This window comes from Podarcis erhardii (genome assembly GCF_964252035.2).
Source record: "Podarcis erhardii genome assembly, chromosome: 7".
Classification (NCBI taxonomy): Eukaryota; Metazoa; Chordata; class Lepidosauria; order Squamata; family Lacertidae; genus Podarcis; species Podarcis erhardii.
This window is the reverse complement of record NC_138511.1, coordinates 11,336,477-11,356,435: the sequence shown is the minus strand read 5'-3', so window position 1 is coordinate 11,356,435 and position 19,959 is coordinate 11,336,477. Positions and strand designations below refer to the sequence as shown.

Here is a 19,959-nt window from a genome sequence, read left to right as displayed (position 1 = left end):
GCAGAGATGCTGCCAGCAGGGTATTAAACCTGGGAGTTCTGCATGCACACAGCCTTTAGCCACCACCCTTTTAGAAAGGGATGCAGGAGCCCCTCTGCCCCCAGACAGCCCATGAATGCAGAGGACACCTGACTCCACCGCTTGGCTTTGTACAAGAGAGACAATGGGACATGGGTGGGCCCCAAGTACCTCTCTCCCCCAGTGGTCAATGCATACAGAAGGATGCCAGTTGATGGGGATTGCAAGTGAAGGCAAGCGTGTTGTTGCTGCTGCTTCCCTTTGGGGCCTCTGGTGGGTCAGTGTAGAGAGCAGGGTGCTGGACCAGATGGGCTGCTCTTACACTTCTCGATTCCACTTTTTAGAGCTCCGCTCTGTGTAGGCGGCAAGTCCTTAAGAGGAAAATGTCTGCAACAGCGCAAGTTCAAAGGACTTTATTCGAAATCCAAAATAGTCAAAAAGACACCCATAGGGATGAAAGACATTTTTAAGCAGGATAATTGTACATAGCAGGACACATTTAAAAATAAGGCCACTCCGTACAAAACCAGAGGCTGTCCAAAAACAAAGTCTTAGGAGGAAGAGGAGGAGGATCTCAAGGAGGGAACTGGAGCTCAGGCACTAAACCACTTCCAAACTGGGAGAAAAATATTCAGCAGAAGGAAAATCGCTATGCAAACAGTGCATTTGTCGATAAAAGAGCAAGATGCACTTCAAAACAAAGCACAAGTTTTTGTTTTGCTTTTTTTTTAAGGCAGGCAGCTGTTTGCACTGCAATCCTTCTTAGGCAGAAATGCCCTGACTGTGGGACTGTGCTAAAATTGTTGAGAGTCTCTGGGATCCTGAAAGTGCAGACCCTCCTCTGCTTGGAGATCTGCCCTGTTGCCTCCCATTGATCAACTGTGACGGACTAGAAGGGAAGAAAGCATGTCTGGCACAGAGAGAACCGCCAGGATTATTTTCCTGTTAAAAAGGCTTGCAGAGAATCCCAACTGGGGTCTTTCTCCCCACAAAAACAAAAAAACATGTGCATAGCACACTGGAAAACAACTTACACTTAAATGAAGACAACTTTTGGTCAATGGGGGAAGGTCATAGGTCAGCGTTAATTCTTGAGAGGGGATGTTGGCGGAGGGATGGAGAGGAGTTAAAAGTTGCTGGAGTCTTTTCGTCCTGGATTCTGGCCACTCTCTTTTCTGTGGCAACTTCCCAAGTAAATCGCAAACACTTTTGCCCCAAAGGTTTCAGACCAAGTCTCCCAATTGTGTGTAAAGCACAATTCGTCTCACCCCACCAACCCCAGCATTTGGAAGTTCATTTGAGGTCAACTACTTAAGTCCAGCTCCTCCTCAGTGGCACAAAAACCCAGCCCCGCTGTTGCCAGGATGGGGTGTTGTTCAGTAGGGGGTGAGCAGTTGGTCTGGAGGGCTCCAGTGTCAGCCTGCGGGGAAAAACAGAGTCCTTAGGGCCAAGAGGTCTGCAGCTCCAGCAATGCCCCCCACCCCACAACAACTGCCTGTCACCCCCATTTCCTGGGCTCAGCCACACTGTTTCTTCATGCCCCAACCCCCCAACCCAGGAACTTTATTATTTTAGTTACTCACTGAATTTATCTCCCACCTTTTCCTCCAAAGTGGTGTGCATAGTTCTCTCCCTCAATTAATGCCCTCGAGGTAGGTTAGGCTGAGAGAGGCACTGACTGGCCCAAGGTCACACCAAGGGTGTATCATCCTGGCCCAGTGGAGATTCGAACCCTGGTTCCCCCAGACCCTGGTGCAACTTGCAGAGTGCCCTTCTTCACACCCAGTGCTGGGACACCCAGTGAGAAAGGAGGAGAACATACGAGCCTGCTAGGGAGGTGTGGAAGACCCCCGTCTCTGCTCAGATAAATCTCGTGACCTGCAGGAGCAACAAGGCATGGCTTCAGAATCAGCCCAGCCAGTGAACTGACTCAGCTTCTGCAGCCAGTCGGGAACAGTCAATAGATCCAGCGCCCTTTTGCTTCAGGTAGCGCCAGAGTTGAGCAGGATGAGTCAGGGGCCTCCCTCACATTGCCACACCTTCTATATAGGGCTCATTCTCTCCTCTGCCTCCCTAGGATTCACTCAGACCCCTTCATATACAGACTTCCTGGCACTGCTGAGCACCCCCACATCCATCACTATGGCCCAAGTACTCCAAGCAGCAGGCCAGATGCAGCTGCCCTTTTAAAATTACCCATAATGACCCTGAACCTAGCATTGGCCTGGGGCATTGTGGGAAACGAAACAGGCGGCTGCAGCCAAAACTGCTTGCCAGCTTGGGCCTGGTGATGGAACAAGGAAGCCCCTGTTCTCTTGCTGCCTTATGTGGAGCCAAGTCCAGTGCCTTCCGGAAAAAAAACAAACAATTAAAAACACTTCCAATATTTTCAAATCTTAACTTTCATACACTTGTTTCATTGACTTCCTCAATGCCTCCCTTTTTGTATTCCACTTCAATTAACTATTTCAGCAAGTCCTTTCCATCTTCATCTATTTTCTATCTTAAAGTTAATTTTAACATATTGTAACCTAGTTTTTTCCCTTTTAATACATTAACAATCTATCTATACCTAGTTCCTTCTAACATTTCTGCCAAAGCCATATAGCTTCATTCCACCTTTTTTCTTTTTGTAATTTCCAAAATCTTAATAAATATTATATTATTATTATTATTATTATTATTATTATTATTATTATTATTAATAATAATAATAATAAAGTCCAGTGCCTTCCGGATCATGCTGGACCCTAAAAATGCGCAGCAGCCAGCTGAGTGAATGGCCAGGGATGCTGGGAGTTGTAGTCCAGAAAAGGCCACGGGTCTCCCCAATCCCTGCCTTAGATCACAGAATCACAAGAGTTGAAAGGGGCCATGCACTGCAGGAATATTTCGCCCAGTGTGGGTCTTGAACCCATAGCTATGAGATTAAGAGTCTCGTGCTCTACCAACTGAGCTATCCTTCCTGTGGCAATTGGGGCTGGAAGAGAGGCTTCCCCTTCTCTGAGGAACACAGGAAGATGCCTTCTATCAAGCCACACCACTGGCCCATCTAGCTCAATACTGCCTACACTGATGGGCAGCAGTGGCACGCCAGGCTCCTGCTTCTGAATGCCGGTTGCTGGAAAAACACAGGAGGGGAGAAAGTGCTAACGTGCTCCAATCGAATGCTCCTGTGCTTCCCACAGGCAACTGTTCAACCACGATGCTGGGCTGCTAAGTGGCTCATTGGCCTGACCCAGCAAGCTCTTCATGTGGTTGGGGACATTCCCAGCCCTACCTGGAGATGCTGCCAGCAGGGACCATCTGCTCTGCTACTGAACTACATCCCTTCTCCAAGGAGACACCCCTGCAGGATATGCCCCTCTGGCCTTTAAGCACAGAACACCCCGTCGGAGCCAAGCCAGGCCCTCCCCAGAGCTCACCTCTTCCTGGACAGAAGGGTCCTCTGCTCTGAGGTCAGCAGCCGCCTCCTCTTGCAGCAGTAGAGATGGGGCTGGGACCTCCTGGTCTCCTTCTCCGTCTTCTTTCAGGCGCTTTGCTTTCTGGTCACAGGAAAGGGGCTCTGCCCGCCGCTGATGGGCACCTTGCTTGCCCTTCAGGACCTCCTCAAGGCCTGCTGCCAAGACCATCTTCTGCTGGGCATACCTGGTCAAATCTGCCGCCAGCTCAGTAGCCTCCTGGGACATGGCTTCTATCTTTACCCTCAGCTGAGCTATGTTGGTCCTGACCGTCTCCAGTATACCATTCTCCTTCTCATCGTCGTCGTCATCCATCTCGTCGTCGTCATCCTCCTCCTCCTCCTCCTCGTCATCCATCTCGTCGTCATCGTCCTCCTCGTCCAACGTGTCATTCTGGATCTTCAACTGGGCTTCCAGCTCTGCCAGCCTCTCCTCCTCGGCCTCCATGTCCCGGCGGGTCTCCTCACACCCCGCACAAACATCTGTCACCTAGGATGTCAAAGGAAAACTCAGAAAATATGTTTAAACAGGGCTCACAGCTGCTACAGCTCCCATTAACATCTCTCACCACTGGCCACCCATGCTGACTCTTGGGACTGGTGGGAGTTGGGGGCCAACAAGATATGGGGGGGGCCATAGTTGAAGCAGACCGTCACTTGTTTGCTGCCCCTGCTGCCCTCACCACAACCTGGCCTTCTTTGAGCACACATAGGGGAAGTCTGTGGCCCCCTCACCAGCTATAGCTGGGCTGCAGTCTCAACCTTCCCTGCCCATGAGCCATGAACGGTGGCGGCCCTGAAGTGTGAATGGGGCCCCCTTTGCAACCAGCAATGACATCTGGCTAACCATTGTTATCTTCTCCAATGGGATTCCATGACAGATCACATTAAAAATAAACCACATTTCATATTTTTCTTAAAATGGCTGCACAGTGGTACCTCGGGTTACAGATGCTTCAGGTTACAGACTCCGCTAACCCAGAAATAGTACCTCGGGTTAAGAACTTTGCTTCAGGGTGAGAACAGAAATTGTGCTCCGGCAGCAGAGGGAGGCCCCATTAGCTAAAGTGGTGCTTCAGGTTAAGAACAGTTTCAGGTTAAGAACAGACCTCCGGAACGAATTAAGTACTTAACCCGAGGTACCACTGTACTGGATTTTCTCACATGTCCAAGTCGCTGGTATGAATGAAAATTTCCTCTGCCTTATCATTTTCAAGTTACTGCAACGGTCTGCTTTTACCATGCCAGTGCTACTCACGCTTGGAGTAGTTGTTGAAATATATACAACAACAAAATAATCAGAGCCCTACTCTCACGGTTTGTCTAGCTCAGTGTTGCCCACACGGCCTGGCAGCAGTGGCTCCCCTGGAGACATTGATGCGGATTGAACCTGGGTCCTTCTGCAAGCCAAGCAAGGGTCTGCCACAGAGTGGTGGCCCTCTAATAAACTGCCCGATACAGAGGCAGACCCTTGGTCCCGCGAGCTCAGCATGGTTGACACTGACCGGCAGCAGCTCTCTCCAGGAATTCAGGTAGGGGAGTCTTTTCCCAGCCCTCCCTGGAGATGCTGCCAGTGGGGACTGAGCCTGGGGCCTTCTGCATGCAGAGCAGGTGCTCTAGTGCTGAGCTGCAGTCCTTCCTCCACATAGCACAATGAGGGTCATGATCCCCACCAGCCTGTGCCTGCCTACCCCCCCCATGCGCTGCCATTCCTCCCTGCCTAACTCTCCAAAGCCGCCTCCCGTTTGTTTCTTTTTAAAAAAATAATTTTTATTAATTTTCCAATTTTAACAACGAAACAACACCAAACAATACAAACAGCAACAAACATAGACACATACATACATTTTTGCTTTCTTAACCTCATTTTCATAAGCCTCTTTTCTCGGACTTCCCCATACCTTCCCCTTTTTGCATCCTAATTTCAAAATTTTTCAGCAACCCTTTTAGCCAATTATAGTTTAACTTATTCTCCTTTCAATTACACTTTGAATCAAAAGATATATATAGCTGTTGTCAGAGTCACCCGTGGTCCCAGCTCACAAGAGACCAAAGTCCACTCCAGCTTATGTACAAAAGCTTTTATTGAAGAACATTATTAGCTTCACATCCGAGCTCCGTGACTCTACGTCTGTTACCCTTAGACCGCTGAAGTCCCCTCTGAGTCAGTCCCGCCTCTACACCAGTTTAAGAGGCTTGTACTGGTCCACCTCTTCCTCTCTTTCCTTTTCCGCAGGGTCTTTCTGCCCCCCTGTGTTCTCTCCCTTCGGGACTCCCCAGAGGCTGAATCCTCTGGCGCCTCCTCCCCCCTCCTTCGGGCTTTGGGACCAGGCTCCTCCCCAGGACTCTCTTCACTTCCGCGCGCCTCCCATTTTGAACTTGGCGCGCGTACGTTGCTCCTGACCTTCCCTTCGACAGTTACACTGCTCTCGATACTACTTTCCTCCCCTTCCGGCAGGACGTCTTGCCCTGATCTCCTTCCCCTCTCTGCTTCCTGTTCTGCTCCTTCTGACACACCGGTCACTCCACCCCCTTCACTCCGTTCCGGCGGAGCAGCCGGTCCCGATCTCCAACTCCCACTGGGGGTTCCCCCTTCGTTTCCCTGCTCCTGACTGCTTCCCCCTCTAGCTCCCCTTGGCTTGACCAGAGGGGCTCCCTTTTGGGAGTCCTCCGATTCACTGGACGGACTCATGGACAATCTTGGGTCATTGTCGTCCTCTTCCTCGTCACCCTGGAATCCTTCCCCCTCGCTCTCTGTCTCCTCCCTCATCTGCGCCTCTCTCCCTGAACCCCTGGCAGCTGTAATTATACATCTTCCTTTCCCTTAACACTTTAACACTCCTCAATTTTATAGCAATTTTTAAGATATGCTTTAAACTTCTTCCAGTCTTCCTCCACAGTCTCTTTCTCTTGGTCATGGATTCTGCCGGTCATTTCTGTTAATCCCATAAAGTCGATCACTTTCGCCTGCCACTCTTCCAGCGTGGGTAACTCTTGTGTCTTCCAATACTTTGCTAGAAGGATCCTTGCTGCCGTTGTGGCGTACATAAAAAAGATCTTATCCCTCCTTGACACCAATTGGCCGACCATACCCAAAAGAAATGCCTCTGGTTTCTTATGAAAAATACATTTAAGTACTTTCTTAATTTCATTATAAATCAGTTCCCAGAAGGCCTTAATCTTTGGGCAGGTCCACCAAAGGTGAAAAAAGGTACCTTCGGTCTCATTACATTTCCAACATTTATTATTGGGCAAATGATAAATCTTCGCAAGCTTGGCTGGGGTCATGTACCACCTGTAAATCATTTTCATAATGTTTTCTCTTAAGGCATTACAAGCCGTGAATTTAATACCTGTGGTCCACAACTGTTCCCAGTCAGCAAACATAATATCATGACCTAAGTCCTGTGCCCATCTAATCATGGCTGATTTAACTGTCTCATCAATTGTATTCCACTTCAACAGCAAGTTATACATCCTTGATAAATTCTTCGTATTGGGTTCTAACAATTCAGTTTCTAATTTCGATTTTTCCACCTGGAATCCAATTTTCCTGTCTTGTTTAAAGGCCTCCATTATTTGAAAATAATGGAGCCAATCTCGTACCTTGGACTTTATCTTCTCAAAGCTCTGTAATTTAAATTCACCACTTTCTAGTTCCAAAATCTCAGAATATTTTGGCCAATTAGTTCTCATATTAAGTTTCTTCACCTCTTTAGCCTCCATTGGTGATAGCCACCTGGGAGTTTTGTTTTCCAACAAATCCTTATACTGAATCCAAACATTATATAGTGCTTTCCTGACAATATGGTTTTTGAAACCCTTGTGCACTTTAACCTTGTCATACCAGATATATGCATGCCAACCAAACATATTGTTAAAACCTTCCAAATCCAGAATGTCTGCATTTTCAAGTAGTAGCCAGTCTTTCAACCAGCAAAATGCTGCCGCTTCATAATACAGTCTTAAGTCCGGCAGGGCAAAACCCCCTCTTTCTTTTGCGTCAGTAAGTATCTTAAACTTTATTCTGGGCTTTTTGCCCTGCCAGACAAATTTAGATATATCTTTCTGCCACTTCTTGAAACAATTTAATTTATCCACAATTTGTAGTGTCTGAAACAAAAATAACATTCTAGGCAGCACATTCATTTTAATCACTGCAATTCGGCCTAACAAGGAAAGCTTCAAGTTCGACCATATTTCTAAGTCTTTCTTAATCTCTGTCCAGCACTTATCATAATTGTCTTTAAATAAGTTCACATTTTTAGATGTCATGTTAATTCCCAGATATTTCACTCTTTTTACCATAATTAATCCAGTTTCCACTTGGAACCTCTCTCTTTCCACATTTGTTAAATTTTTTTCCAAAACCTTAGTTTTTTGCTTATTCAGTTTAAATCCTGCAACCTGACCAAAAACTCGAATTAATTCTAAAACTCTTTTTGTACTAGTGTCTGGCTCTTGTAAGGTCAAAACTAAGTCATCTGCAAAAGCCTTCAATTTGTACTCTCTGGCTCCGACCTGAACCCCTTTCACCAGCTGGTCCCCCCTTATCATATTCAACAAAACCTCCAGGACTGATATAAAGAGTAACGGGGAAATTGGGCATCCCTGCCGTGTCCCTTTTTCTATAGAAAGTTCATCAGTAACCACATTATTTACAATTAGTTTTGCCTTTTGTTCCGAATATATTGCACCTATACCGTTTTCAAACCTTTGGCCTACCCCCATCCCATGGAGATTCTTCTTCATAAAATTCCAAGAGATATTGTCAAAGGCTTTCTCCGCGTCCACAAAAATCAAAACTGCCTTTGTATTAGTATTAACTGTCAACATTTCTATAATGTCAATTATATTCCTTACGTTATCTGATAAATGTCTACCCGGGAGAAAGCCTGCTTGGTCCTTTTGAATCTCCTCCACCAACACCTTCTTTAATCTTTTTGCCAAAATGTCTGCAAATATTTTGTAATCCACATTAAGTAATGATATAGAGCGATAGTTCTTGATCTGTTTCTTGTCAGCTTCAGTCTTTGGTATAAGTGAAATGAAAGCTTCTTTCCACGATTCAGGTGCCTTTCTCCCCTCTAATATTTCATTACAAACCTCCTTAAAGCGGCTGTATTAACCATTCCTTTAGTGCTTTGTAGTATCTGGAGGTTAGTCCATCTGGTCCTGGAGATTTCCCTAATTGCATATTTTGAATGGCCCCCTCTATTTCTTGCTCGGTTATTTTCTCATTTAAAACCATCATACTCTGTTGCGAAATTTTTTGTAATCCATAGTTCTTAAGAAAATCTTCCATTTCTCCTTCATTTTCCGGCCCTTGTGCATACAGTCTTCTGAAATAACTCTGAAAGCAGTTACTAATCTCATTTGGCTTAGAGATATTCTTTCCATCCACCTCCAAACTTGTGACTGTATTCAGTTTCTGTCTCTTCTTCAGTTGCCATGATAGAAGTTTCCCACATTTATCTGCTGATTCAAATGTCCTTTGTCTCATTTGCTTAATTTTCCATTCTATCTCCTGATTCATCAATTCCATATACTGCATCTGCTAAAACTTAATTTCTCTCAAAATCTCATGAGACTTTGGTTTCGACCTCAGTTTCTTTTCGCCTTCTTTAATTTTATCCAGAATCCTGTCTTTCTTCTCATTTTGTTTCCTCCTTTTTAAGGAATTCGCCTCCCGTTTGTTTCAACAGCAGACAAACTCAAAAAGCTGAACTTGCACCACAAGGCTCAGAAGGGTCCCCCATTAGATGCCCATTCCCCCACCAGCTCATGAAAGACTAGGACCCATATCTTGCCTGTTGTTGCCCCCCCCCTGCACCGCCCCCCCCCCAAGGAGCGAAGCCTGCTCTCACCTTCATCTGAAGCATGTCCAGAAGGGATAAGTGGTCCTGGATTTTTTTCTGGGGAACAAGACAGATATAGGCATGAGGATTGTAATAGTTCCACTGTATTCTGCTCTGGTCAGACCTCACCTGGAGTACTGTGTCCAGTTCTGGACACCACAGTTCAAGAAGGACACTGACAAACTGGAACGTGTCCAGAGGAGGGCAACCAAAATGGTCAAAGGCCTGGAAACGATGCCTTATGAGGAACGGCTAAGGGAGCTGGGCATGTTTAGCCTGGAGGAGAGGAGGTTAAGGGGTGATATGATAGCCATGTTCAAATATATAAAAGAATGTCACATAGAGGAGGGAGAAAGGTTGTTTTCTGCTGCTCCAAAGAAGCGGACACGGAGCAATGGATCCAAACTACAAGAAAGAAGATTCCACCTAAACATTAGGAAGAACTTCCTGACAGTGAGAGCTGTTCGACAGTGGAATTTGTTGCCTAGGAGTGTGGTGGAGTCTCCTTCTTTGGAGGTTTTTAAGCAGAGGCTTGACAACCATATGTCAGGAGTGCTCTGATGGTGTTTCCTGCTTGGCAGGGGGTTGGACTCAATGGCCCTTGTGGTCTCTTCCAACCCTATGATTCTATGATTGGAATCAGCGCCCACAAAGGCAATCTCCCCGATATAGCCAGCACCCCCCTTGCAGTGAAGGGACAGAAACTCAGGACCCCCATCCTCACACAGAGAGATCAGGAAAGGCTGCCTGCGTGGCTTAGGTAGTGGCAAGAGAACTTTTGTCAGGGGTAAGGATGTTGTTTTCCATCACTACCATCCCTGGCCATTATCCACACTAGGTGCTGAAGGAGGTGCATCTAGGCTCCCTTGTGCCCTTGGCAAGGAGTTGTGCCTCGCCTCCCAGAGCAGCCGAGGAGCAGTCCGGGGAGTGTGCAAGCAGGCACCTAGCCAGAGTGGAGAGGTGTGATTTCTGCGCCCCCACCCCACCCCCGGTCTATGCCATTGGCAGGGTCCAACCCTACCTATGCCTGCCATCTTTCAAAGAAGTTTTTTTTTTAAAACTATTTTTGGGAAATTTGCAAACAAGGGTTACCATATGCCCAGGTTTTCCCGGACATTTTTTGTCGAATGTCGGGAATTCCGCCCGGATGCTCTTTTCAGCGGATGAATCCTGGACATATGAAACTGCCTGAAAAGCCTCTGCTCCTGGCAGATTCTCTTAGTCAACAACCTTGTTCAAATCAGGCCTCCTACCCAGCAGTTCCAAGTGCCCCTTTAAGGATCCAGCTCTAAGAGCTACAGGAACACCAGGGTGACAGACGAAATCAGTGGAGTCCAAGCTCAGAATCTCCCCGCCCCCCATGTACCAAGGCTGGTAGTCCTGTCTCCAGGTGAGACACTCCTTCATTTCAGCAGTTAGACAAGGTGTGCTCCTGGGGCATTTCAAGAAGAAATAAACGCAGCAGCAGCAGCAGCAGCAACAGAAGCATGCTGCCTTTTTGGGACCCATGTCTGCCTATGCCGGGCCACAAAGTGGGGAATCCCAGCTTATATATCTGGGGAAAATAAGGGGCCTCCAGGACAGAGCTGGAAGCCACCATTTTGCAATCCCAGAGGAAAACCCCACTGCGACTTCCCTAAGTTGCTTCCCATTCACCTTTTCTCCCAGGAAAGACATTGTAGAGAAAGAATGAACACAAGAGGATATAAAGGCTTCAAAGAAAGAAGGAAGGAAGGAGGGAGGGAGGGAGGGAGGGAGGAGGGAGGTGTTGCACCCCCCCCAAAAAAACCAAAGAGCCAGCCATCCACAGCAAGAAGGTGGGAGGGAAACTCACCAAGTTCTTCTCAAGGAGGTCAACTGTCTGCATGCTGTCTGCACACCTAGAAAGGGAAATCCAGTCAGCGTGCTGAAGAGAAACAACAACAAATTTTCAACCCTGAAGCAGGGACTGAGAAGATGAGGCAGGGCTCCGCTCACAGAGGAAACGACACTTTTACAAAGGCAAAAAGAAGTCTTAGTTGCAAGCAAAAGGGGGAATGAAACAAACCAGCCACACAAGCAGTAAAACTTGGGGAGGTTTGTGTTGTGAAGAAGTCTGAGATTCCAAATTCATCTCTTTTTCACATAAGCAGCCTCCCTCCCCCATACCTTTTTATTCTGTAATTGATCTCTTCTCTGGAACCCACAAATATACCTTCGCTTATAGATTTCATTCTTGCTGCTGGAATAATTTGTGCTGCATTAGGTGTTTCTGTGCTGCGTTTTCCACAGACATTCCTTCTCTCTTATCACATGGTACCCAATCATTTTTACGGCACTAAAACTTTTTTTGGTTTTGGCTTGTGGACAACTTCAAATATGGGTTATTTTCCATTTCTCATTCTATACTTTTGGCCAAAAAGAAAACAGTGAGAGTCAGCCTTCACTCTTATATATTATATTTAAATCATTATTTTAGGCTAGACTTGTATTTTATTCAGATTTTCCAGTATTCTCTATCCTACATGCCATATTGCTCTCCACCACTTTCCATCTGAAATTGATTCTATTTCCTAGAATTCCACTCTGAATTTGGAGCTCTGTCCCTTTCTTAAACTAAAATGCTATACACTTAGAAATATTATAAATGTTAGCCAGAGAGTTGGTAGAATTTAGGTGGGCTAATGTAGTTTAAATTGTAGTTAATTTTAATCTTGCATATTGTAATCCTTACATATTGTTACAAGTTCTGGGTGCCAGCGTTTGTGGGTTCAAGGCACCCATAATTTATAGAGTAAATGTGAAGTATTAATAAATGCTTGGAGTCAGCCTGGGTGCCAGATGTAGATAAAGCAGTGCTGAATCAGCTTCCTGACCAGGAATCACCTGGGAAGAACCATCATGTAGTACAAAAGAAGGTGGTGCTGCCTAATAGCAGATGCGGTATGGTGAACAGGCAAAGGCTAGGTTTAGGATTTCAGGCTTGGATGGCAAGGGAAATTGTGGCATTTTGCAAGAGGTTTGAAAAGCAAGGAAGAAGGAGGGCCTGGTTCCTCTGCTTGCAGACCTAAGCCTGCTGCTCCTAACAATAATAGAATCATAGAATTGTGGAGTTGGAAGGGACCATGAGGGTCATCTAGTCCAACCTGCAATCTTTTGTTCAACGTTGGGTGTGAACCTACAATCTTAAGAGTCTCATGCTCTACTGACTGAGCTAATTGATTCAGAAGACCAAATAATCTTCTGCAGATATGAATGCTCTGAACCCTCTCTCCCCTGTAGACTCAGGTTGTGTGTGTGTGTGAATAAACCATATTATCATAAAGACACTACAGTTTCTGCTGTGCCTAACTTCCAAAGGAAACACAGACCCTGGGTAAACGCCAAGATGATTGGAATCTCACGCAGCTCAGAGATTGGGGTGGTGTGTACCAATATAATGACCACTTAACAGTCTTTCATTCTTATTTTCTTACATTTCCATCACATTTCCCTTCTGCATTTTACAGAAGTACATTTACATTTTCCTTCTCTAAGATTTGTTTGTGCCTATACTCTGCTTTTAATTACTTTTAATATTGAAAAAAAAATATTAAAGTCATATATATATATATATATAAGATATAAAGATATTATATATGATAAATGTTCATAACTGCATATATAAACCACATGTCTGAAACCCCACAGAAAAAGTCCTGAAACCATTTTGCCCCTCCCAAATTGACCTCAACTATTTCTCTGCAAGGTCAAAGGAAAATGGAAAAGCTTCCCAATTGTCTTTTCCTTCACAAACCCTGTCTTAAGGGTATGTCTGTGTATGAAAAGGGTGAGCCTGTGACCTGGCTCAGGAACTAAGTATTTGTCATTACAAAAGACTGGCCAGGCTCCCCAGGGTATCCAATCAAGTAGCCATTAATAGGTAACCTGTTGCAACAGTTTCAATAAAGATCAGGCTTACTAGCTGCTTTGCTTCTCTGGTTGGCCTCTATTATTTTCTCTGACCAATGGAAAACCTACAAAGGACTTTATAAGGGCTCTCGTGTCCCCCATAAGGGAATAAGGGCAGATTTTTGTTTATTACATATTCTTTCTGGATTATGCTTCCATCGTTCACAAACAAATGCTTCTAACCACCTTGTTTAATATTCCCGCCTCTGGTCACACCCAGCGGCAACTCTCTTCTCCAAACTGCAAACCACCCTTTCACACCCACTCCAATATCTTCACTTGCCAGTAACTCCCCATCCTCCCTCCCCAGAGAGGTTTACCCAGGGCAGGGTTGAAAAAAATCATGCCGTTTCCAAAGCCAGAATTTTTATATGGCTAAACCGCGGGGGTTTTGTGTTTTTACCGTTGCCGCTTTAATTTATACCGTCCATGGGTGCAATAAACACGCACAGTTATGTATGCCAGAAGCCATTCTGGGAACTTGCCCGTTGAAATGCTGCCCCGGGGTATCAATTATTATTATTTTTTGCATCAACCTACAGGCTGAAGCGCACGGGCTGCGGTTGCAGGACAATTTCATTTTAATTAATCAGTTTATTTATGGAAGTACTTATTAAAGTATTTATGCACTCCCCCCCCCCCCCGCATAAAACACCAGAGCGGAGAAAAGCAAAGCAAAAAAAAACCACACATAAGACTTCGGAAAGTTTTGCGGGTTTTTCCCACGCCCGCAGAACGCAGCTAGCCAATCAGAGCTCGACCCCCAAAGCCCCGGATGTTCTCCTGCCAGGGCGGCGTCGGCGTCAACTGCCCTCACAGCCAGTGACTTTGTCTCTGATTCTAAGGGAAGCTAGGGATCCCCGGCGTCCCGCCCCCGAGACAGGAAACGCCCTTCTAGCACTGCCAAGCTCTATGGCGGTCAAGCCGCTTACCCGTCCGCCATCCGACTCCTGCTGTACCCGGCCTTTCGCTCCGCCTCTCCCGTCCTCTCTATTTGAATCATCCCTCCCGTTTCCCGGCATCCCCCGCGCGCCCTGAATGGGTGGCAGGTGGAGCGCGGAGGATGCCGGGAAGCGGCTTGTTCAAATGGGAGCCCCACCCGGAGGAGGACAAGCGAGAAGCTTCGGCTAGAGCGGCAAGATGGCCGGTGGCTAGAGTACAGAGCTGCGCTTCCTGTTTCTTGTGTGACGTCTTATTATTACCCTCTTTAGAGGGGTCAAAGCTAGCCAGCTGCTCCTTAGGAGGGCGCTATGGGGCCCCTTTTAGAGGACGAATCCAAGGGGCAATTAGCCTGTTTGGTTTAAGATAATTTGTTTCCCCCCCAACCCTTTCCCCAGAATTTCCGCCCTCCCTTCCCCACAGGTGGGCGGGGTTTGCTGCACCTGGGCTCACCTGGGCAGGTGCCTCACACCTGCTTGAGCCAGCCCTTTTTTTGTATATAATTTTTATTAGTTTTTTAACATATCATTTTCAACAATAATTAAACATACTTTTACATCTTATTCAAATTTTTGACTTCCATCAATCCTGGCTGAAAATCTTCCAATCTATTTTTTTAAAAATAATTTTTATTAGCCGACTAATCAAATCAAATCACATCACATAAATTCCGAATTACAAAGCCGAATTTTAAATTTTTGTTGAGGGGACCCATATTTCAAGTTCCGAAGGGGGATTCCGATCATCTTCTTGCTACTGCGTTAATATCTAAATCAGTCCAAATAATGTTCATAATTCTATCCAGTCTTATCTTGCTGTTTCCACATCTCATCTTGTTCGTATATTTTTTCTTTTTTTCTTTATGATCTCTTCTGATAATCTCCTAAAGCAGATAAACACCAATTATAATCCTGTGTGAATTTTTCCATTCGTCCAATCCTCATATCAAGATGGTTTCCATATATCATCGCTTTTATAAATAACATCACTCTTTCCATCATTAATCTCTCAAATCTGTCGCTCTTAAGTCCCTCTGAGGAGTCTCACCCACAATATAAAAACAGCTCTGTTCCTCCTCCCAGACTTAAGTCCTCCGACAGAACTTGCCAACATGGCGACGGTATTTTTAACTGCGTCATTCCAAAGCTCTTATACTTTCCACTATCTTCTTGAAACATGCTTTGGTTAGAAAATAATCTCCACACAGTCATAAATCCACAGCTTAAGTCATTAAAACGGCATTTCTGACTTGTGTGTGTGTGTGGGGGGGATTCTTGGTTAATCACATAGAGGAAAGAAAGGAAAGTTTTTTCCCCTCCGCCATCCAGTCCCTTTGCCATACCAAGCCTTGGTGATCTTCTCATGATTTATTCTTGTTCTTCCGACCCATCTTGTTTATCAGAGATCTCTTAAGTTAGCAGTCTTTACTCCCCCTCCTTCCTTGAAATATGTGCATTCACTTCCTCCTAATTGCTTCTTTTGAAGTTATTGCAGCTAGAGGCGCAGATCAGAGACAGCGTCCAGGAGCGCCGAGATCCACAGGAGGGCTTTCTGCCTAGTGCCCCCATCCCCACAAATTTGGGGGTGGTGTAGGGCACAGCAGGCAAGGGCAGCCCCCCCCCAACCTTGGGGGGGTAGGGAGGCTATTTACTCCCATCACAGCCTCCTAATTACCTCGTGTGGGTCGGAGAGATGTTATTGTCCGCTATCTTCCGATGCGCCCCTAGTGGCCCCTGAAAATTTTCCAATCTAATCTCTCAGTATGCATTTCTTATCTTCCCTAGTACATTTCGATCTCATAACCAATATCACTATCTTTTTCTACTTTCAAAACAAAACAAATTCCTTCCAGTAGCACCTTAAAGACCAACTAAGTCAGTTCTTGGTATGAGCTTTCGTGTGCATGCACACTTCTTCAGATACGTGTGCATGCACACTTCTTCAGATACGAAGAAGTATCTGAAGAAGTGTGCATGCACACGAAAGCTCATACCAAGAACTGACTTAGTTGGTCTTTAAGGTGCTACTGGAAGGAATTTGTTTTGTTTTGACTATGGCAGACCAACACGGCTACCTATCTGTAACTTTTTCTACTTTGTAACACTTCGTATATTTCTCCTTACAAAACTTCTTGTAATCCTACTAGCGTAACTTGTTGATTACAGTTGCTCTTCAAATAATTCATATACTTCTTCCAATCTTCTGTAAATCTCTGGTCCCACAGGTTTCAAATCCTTCCTGTCATTTTGTCCAATTTTGCATAGTCCATTAATTTCGTCTGGATAGTGTTCTCGAAGCTACCAGCATGAGTTTGACCAAACTGTGGGAGGCAGTGGAAGACAGAAGTGCCTGGCGTGCTCTGGTCCATGGGGTCACGAAGAGTCGGACACGACTAAACAACAACAACAAATACAGTGGTGCCTCGCAAGACGAAATTAATCCGTTCCGTGAGGCTCTTCGTATAGCGGTTTTTTCGTCTTGTGAAGCAAGCCCATTGACAGCTTAGCGGATTAGCGCTATTAGCGGTTTAGTGGCTTTTAGCGGATCAGCTGATAAGCGGCTTAGGGCTTAGGAAAAGGGGGGGGAGGGAAAAAACCCCGCAGGAACTCGCAAGACATTTTCGTCTTGCAAAGCAAGCCCATAGGGAAATTCGTTTTGCGAAGCGCCTCCAAAACGGATAACCGTTTCGTCTAGCGGGTTTTCCGTCTTGCGAGGCGTTCGTCTTGCGGGGCACCACTGTACCTCTTTCGTCTGAATTTCTTCTTGTTTCCATTTCTGGGCTAACAACACTCTTGCCGTGCTTGAGCCAGCCTTTGACCCACCCTTGCCCACGAGGACAATGGACAGCTGGCCAGGGCTGGGGCTAAGGCCAAAGAAAAGAGGCTGACCCCGTTGTCCAGGCCTCTTCTGTTTTTCTTCCTTCCAGGATCACCCACCCACCCACCCACCCTCCCTCAAATTAATAATTTCTTCTCTCCTTATAATTTCATCCTAGGTCAGCAGTCTTCAAGTTAATGATACGTTTCCTTACAGGCTAATACTTTGCGTTCCAGGTCAGCGGGCGCTGCTGCGGTCGTAAGACCGGGTTTACCGTGTGTGCCTGCAAACAGAAGACAATGCAACACAGGAATATCAGGCTCTGTTTAAAAAACCTTGGGTAGATATCAATGAGTTCCAGTGTTTCGAGAGAGGGAGAAAAACTTTCCCATCCGGTCCATCACCCTATTCTCACAGTGGCCAACAAGATGCCCATGATGGGAAACTCTCAACCAGAATTCGAGCACAACAGCCCTCTCCCCTCCTGTGGTTTGCAGTAACCTGCTTTTGTAGTTCTCAGAAGCATTGCTGGCTGTGGTAGCAGAGAATAGGCATTGTGGCTAGTGGCCTTTGATAGCCCTCTCCTCCCTGAATTTATCTAATCCTCTTAAAATGCCATCCAAGTGGCCACCTCTGCCCTCCTGTGGCAGTGAGTTCCATAGTCTGACTGCTGTGCCTGAAGAAGTACTTTCTTTTATCCATTCTGAATCTTCCAACACTCAGTTTTGTTGGATTTCCACGAGTTCTAGTGACTTGCCAGCAGAGGGAGATCTTGCACCAGCAAATCATCCCAGCCTGACTCTCAGGAATGCTGGAGCTTAACACACGCTTTTCTCAAGGGATCCCTCTTCTTCATGGTAATCTTCCAGGATGCAGCCCTGGCCTTCAGTTTCAGCAGGGATGGACCACCTCACTTCAGGGTTCTAATGTGACCCTTGAGACTGACCTCAAGCCACACCCCTCACCAGCTCTTGCAAGTCTGGAATGTCCCCTTGAACACTCTGACCTTTTGCCAGGCTGTAGAAAGTAGCCTCCTGTCCAAAGAGAAGATTTATTGCTCTGCCACTTTTGCCCACTTCTGGTATGTGCCCCCCTGGAAGGTTTCCCAGAAAGGAAGGTGGCCCTCTGGCTGAAGAAGGCTCTCTCGCCCAGGATCCTGCCATCACCTCTGCTCCTGGATCCGCTCTCTGTGTGTGCTCTTCATCAGGGGCAAGGCAGCCTAAACAACGGCTGAGCTGCTGCTCTTTGAGATAGCCAGAATCTATGCAGGCCGTATAATTGCTTAGTAAGAATTGCATATACAGCTTGTGTGTCATGCCTTTTTTAGACTCTCAGGGCAGTCTAAAAAGGTGGCAGGGACCACCTTAATGCTGACTTTTGCAAGCCTTTTTGGTTAAAGGGCGAGGCATTGATAAATTCCTAAAACAAACAAACAGTGCCGATCCATCTTTCTCTTTTGCGCAACCTCTACCCTTTGCGCAAGAGTGCTGGTGGCCCCCTGGAAACTTGCTTGCCCTGCTGGTGGGTGCTGGAGTTGCACTCTATGGCAAGCCACCTCCTTGCCCACTGGGCACCATGAGCTGGCGAGAGAGTGGAGAGGAACAGCCCCTGTTTGTTTACCTCCCCTAGGAGCTGGCCCTGATTCATACCCTACTCACAGGGAAGTAGTGCAAGGTGTGGCCTGGCCAGTGTCTTCCTCAAAGCAGCAGCAGCTGCCGCCACCCATCAGCCTGGCTTCCTGGTTCTGCTCAGGGCTTGCTTGAGGCCAGGGTGAATAGTGGGTGCGGTTTCCTTTTGCTTCTTCCTGGGGGCAGGGAGTGCTTTATGCCAGGCCAAAGAGGGTGGCTGCTTTCCCCAAACACACACACTTGTTCCTTTAGCAGAGCTGGGGCAGGCTGAATTCCAACAGGTGCAGCTCACCCACACAGAATATGGTGTGTTTAGAACTTTAGATGCCCCTCTCCAAAGCGTCAAGAAAATTTTGCAGGACTGTTTAGCTCTGGGGTGGGTGGGTCAAAAAGGCTCCTTGGCCTTCCAGAGGCAACATAGTTAGGGTTGTAGCCAACCAAGTCATAGCAGACCCATTTAAATTAATGGACCTATGTTAGTCATGTCTATGGATTTCATTGAGTCTACTCTGAGTAGGATTGACATTGGCTGGCTACAACATGTAGGATTGGGGGGAGGGAGACAGTGGGTTCTGGCCAATGTTGCTCCTGCTCAGAGTAGTCCCATTGAAGTTAACAGACAACATTAGCTTAGGCCTTGTTACTTTCAGTAGGTCTGCTGTGAGCAGGACAGAGTTTACTACAGCCCAGAGTACTGGAATATATGGGTTCTCCCAGGGTTTCATCTAACAGTCCTTTCCTCTTGAGCTCTCGTTTGCTATGAGAATACAATTGTACCTTGGAAGTTGAATGGAATCCGTTCCAGAAGTCTGTTCGACTTCCAAAATGTTCGTAAACCAAAAGGTGGCTTCTGATTGGCTGCAGGAAGCTCCTGTAGCCAATTGGAAGCCCCATTGGACATTTGGGTTCCAAAGAACATTTGCAAACTGGAACACTAACTTCTAGGTTTGCGGTGTTTGTGAGCCAAAACGTCTGAGTACCAAGGCGTTTGGGATCCAAGACTGTACAGCCTCCAGCTTTGTGGACCCCTGAAAGGCTGCCGGGGACTAATAGGAGGAAAAGGCGCCATCTTCTGGCTTCCTTCCCAGAGGCATCTGTACTGGATGCCTGGCTAGATGCCCAAACACACCGCCTGGACTGATCCTGCAGGAGTTGCTACGGAAACAAAAGAAGGCTGCACTTGTTGAATTTCTGCCTGACAGGAAGCCTATCTAAACCCCAGGGGCCCAACTGTCCAGAGGAGCCATTGACACACTTTGCAATGCCAAGGCCAGGCCCTGGAAGAAGATGGAGAATTATGAGGACAAAG

The 19,959-nt window shown here is 46.5% G+C and overlaps 1 protein-coding gene across 7 annotated transcripts; it reads right to left on the bottom strand.

Annotated features, from left to right (window-relative positions):
- Positions 1-1,056: 1,056 nt before the first annotated feature.
- LOC309346939 (uncharacterized protein) lies at positions 1,057-18,751 on the bottom strand. Of its 7 annotated transcripts, none has more exons than XM_081871328.1 (6): positions 13,956-14,060; positions 11,531-11,723; positions 11,171-11,216; positions 9,346-9,393; positions 3,444-3,968; positions 1,057-1,438 (listed from the first exon to the last, which is right to left on the bottom strand). In XM_081871328.1, the coding sequence occupies exons 3-6, from the start codon at positions 11,201-11,203 to the stop codon at positions 1,322-1,324; spliced, it is 723 nt and encodes a 240-aa protein (XP_081727454.1). In that variant the 5' UTR covers positions 11,204-11,216; positions 11,531-11,723; positions 13,956-14,060; the 3' UTR covers positions 1,057-1,321. The 7 variants fall into 7 exon arrangements, with proteins under 7 accessions (XP_081727454.1, XP_081727451.1, XP_081727449.1 ...); XM_081871326.1 differs by lacking the exons at positions 11,531-11,723; positions 13,956-14,060 and adding exons at positions 1,841-1,896; positions 14,199-14,375 and having other exon boundaries at positions 1,312-1,438; positions 11,171-11,242; XM_081871325.1 differs by lacking the exons at positions 11,531-11,723; positions 13,956-14,060 and adding an exon at positions 18,681-18,751.
- Positions 18,752-19,959: the final 1,208 nt, after the last annotated feature.

Excerpts from the sequence above, each read along its gene's own strand:
- LOC309346939 (XM_081871323.1), bottom strand. The coding sequence starts at position 14,288 with ATGCCGGGAAACGGGAGGGATGATTCAAATAGAGAGGACGGGAGAGGC. Across the intron at positions 11,243-14,198 it reads AGGAGTCGGATGGCGGACGG|CACGCTGACTGGATTTCCCT; the intron begins GTAAGCGGCTTG and ends GTTTCTCTTCAG. Across the intron at positions 1,439-3,443 it reads ACCCTTCTGTCCAGGAAGAG|GCTGACACTGGAGCCCTCCA; the intron begins GTGAGCTCTGGG and ends TTTTCCCCGCAG.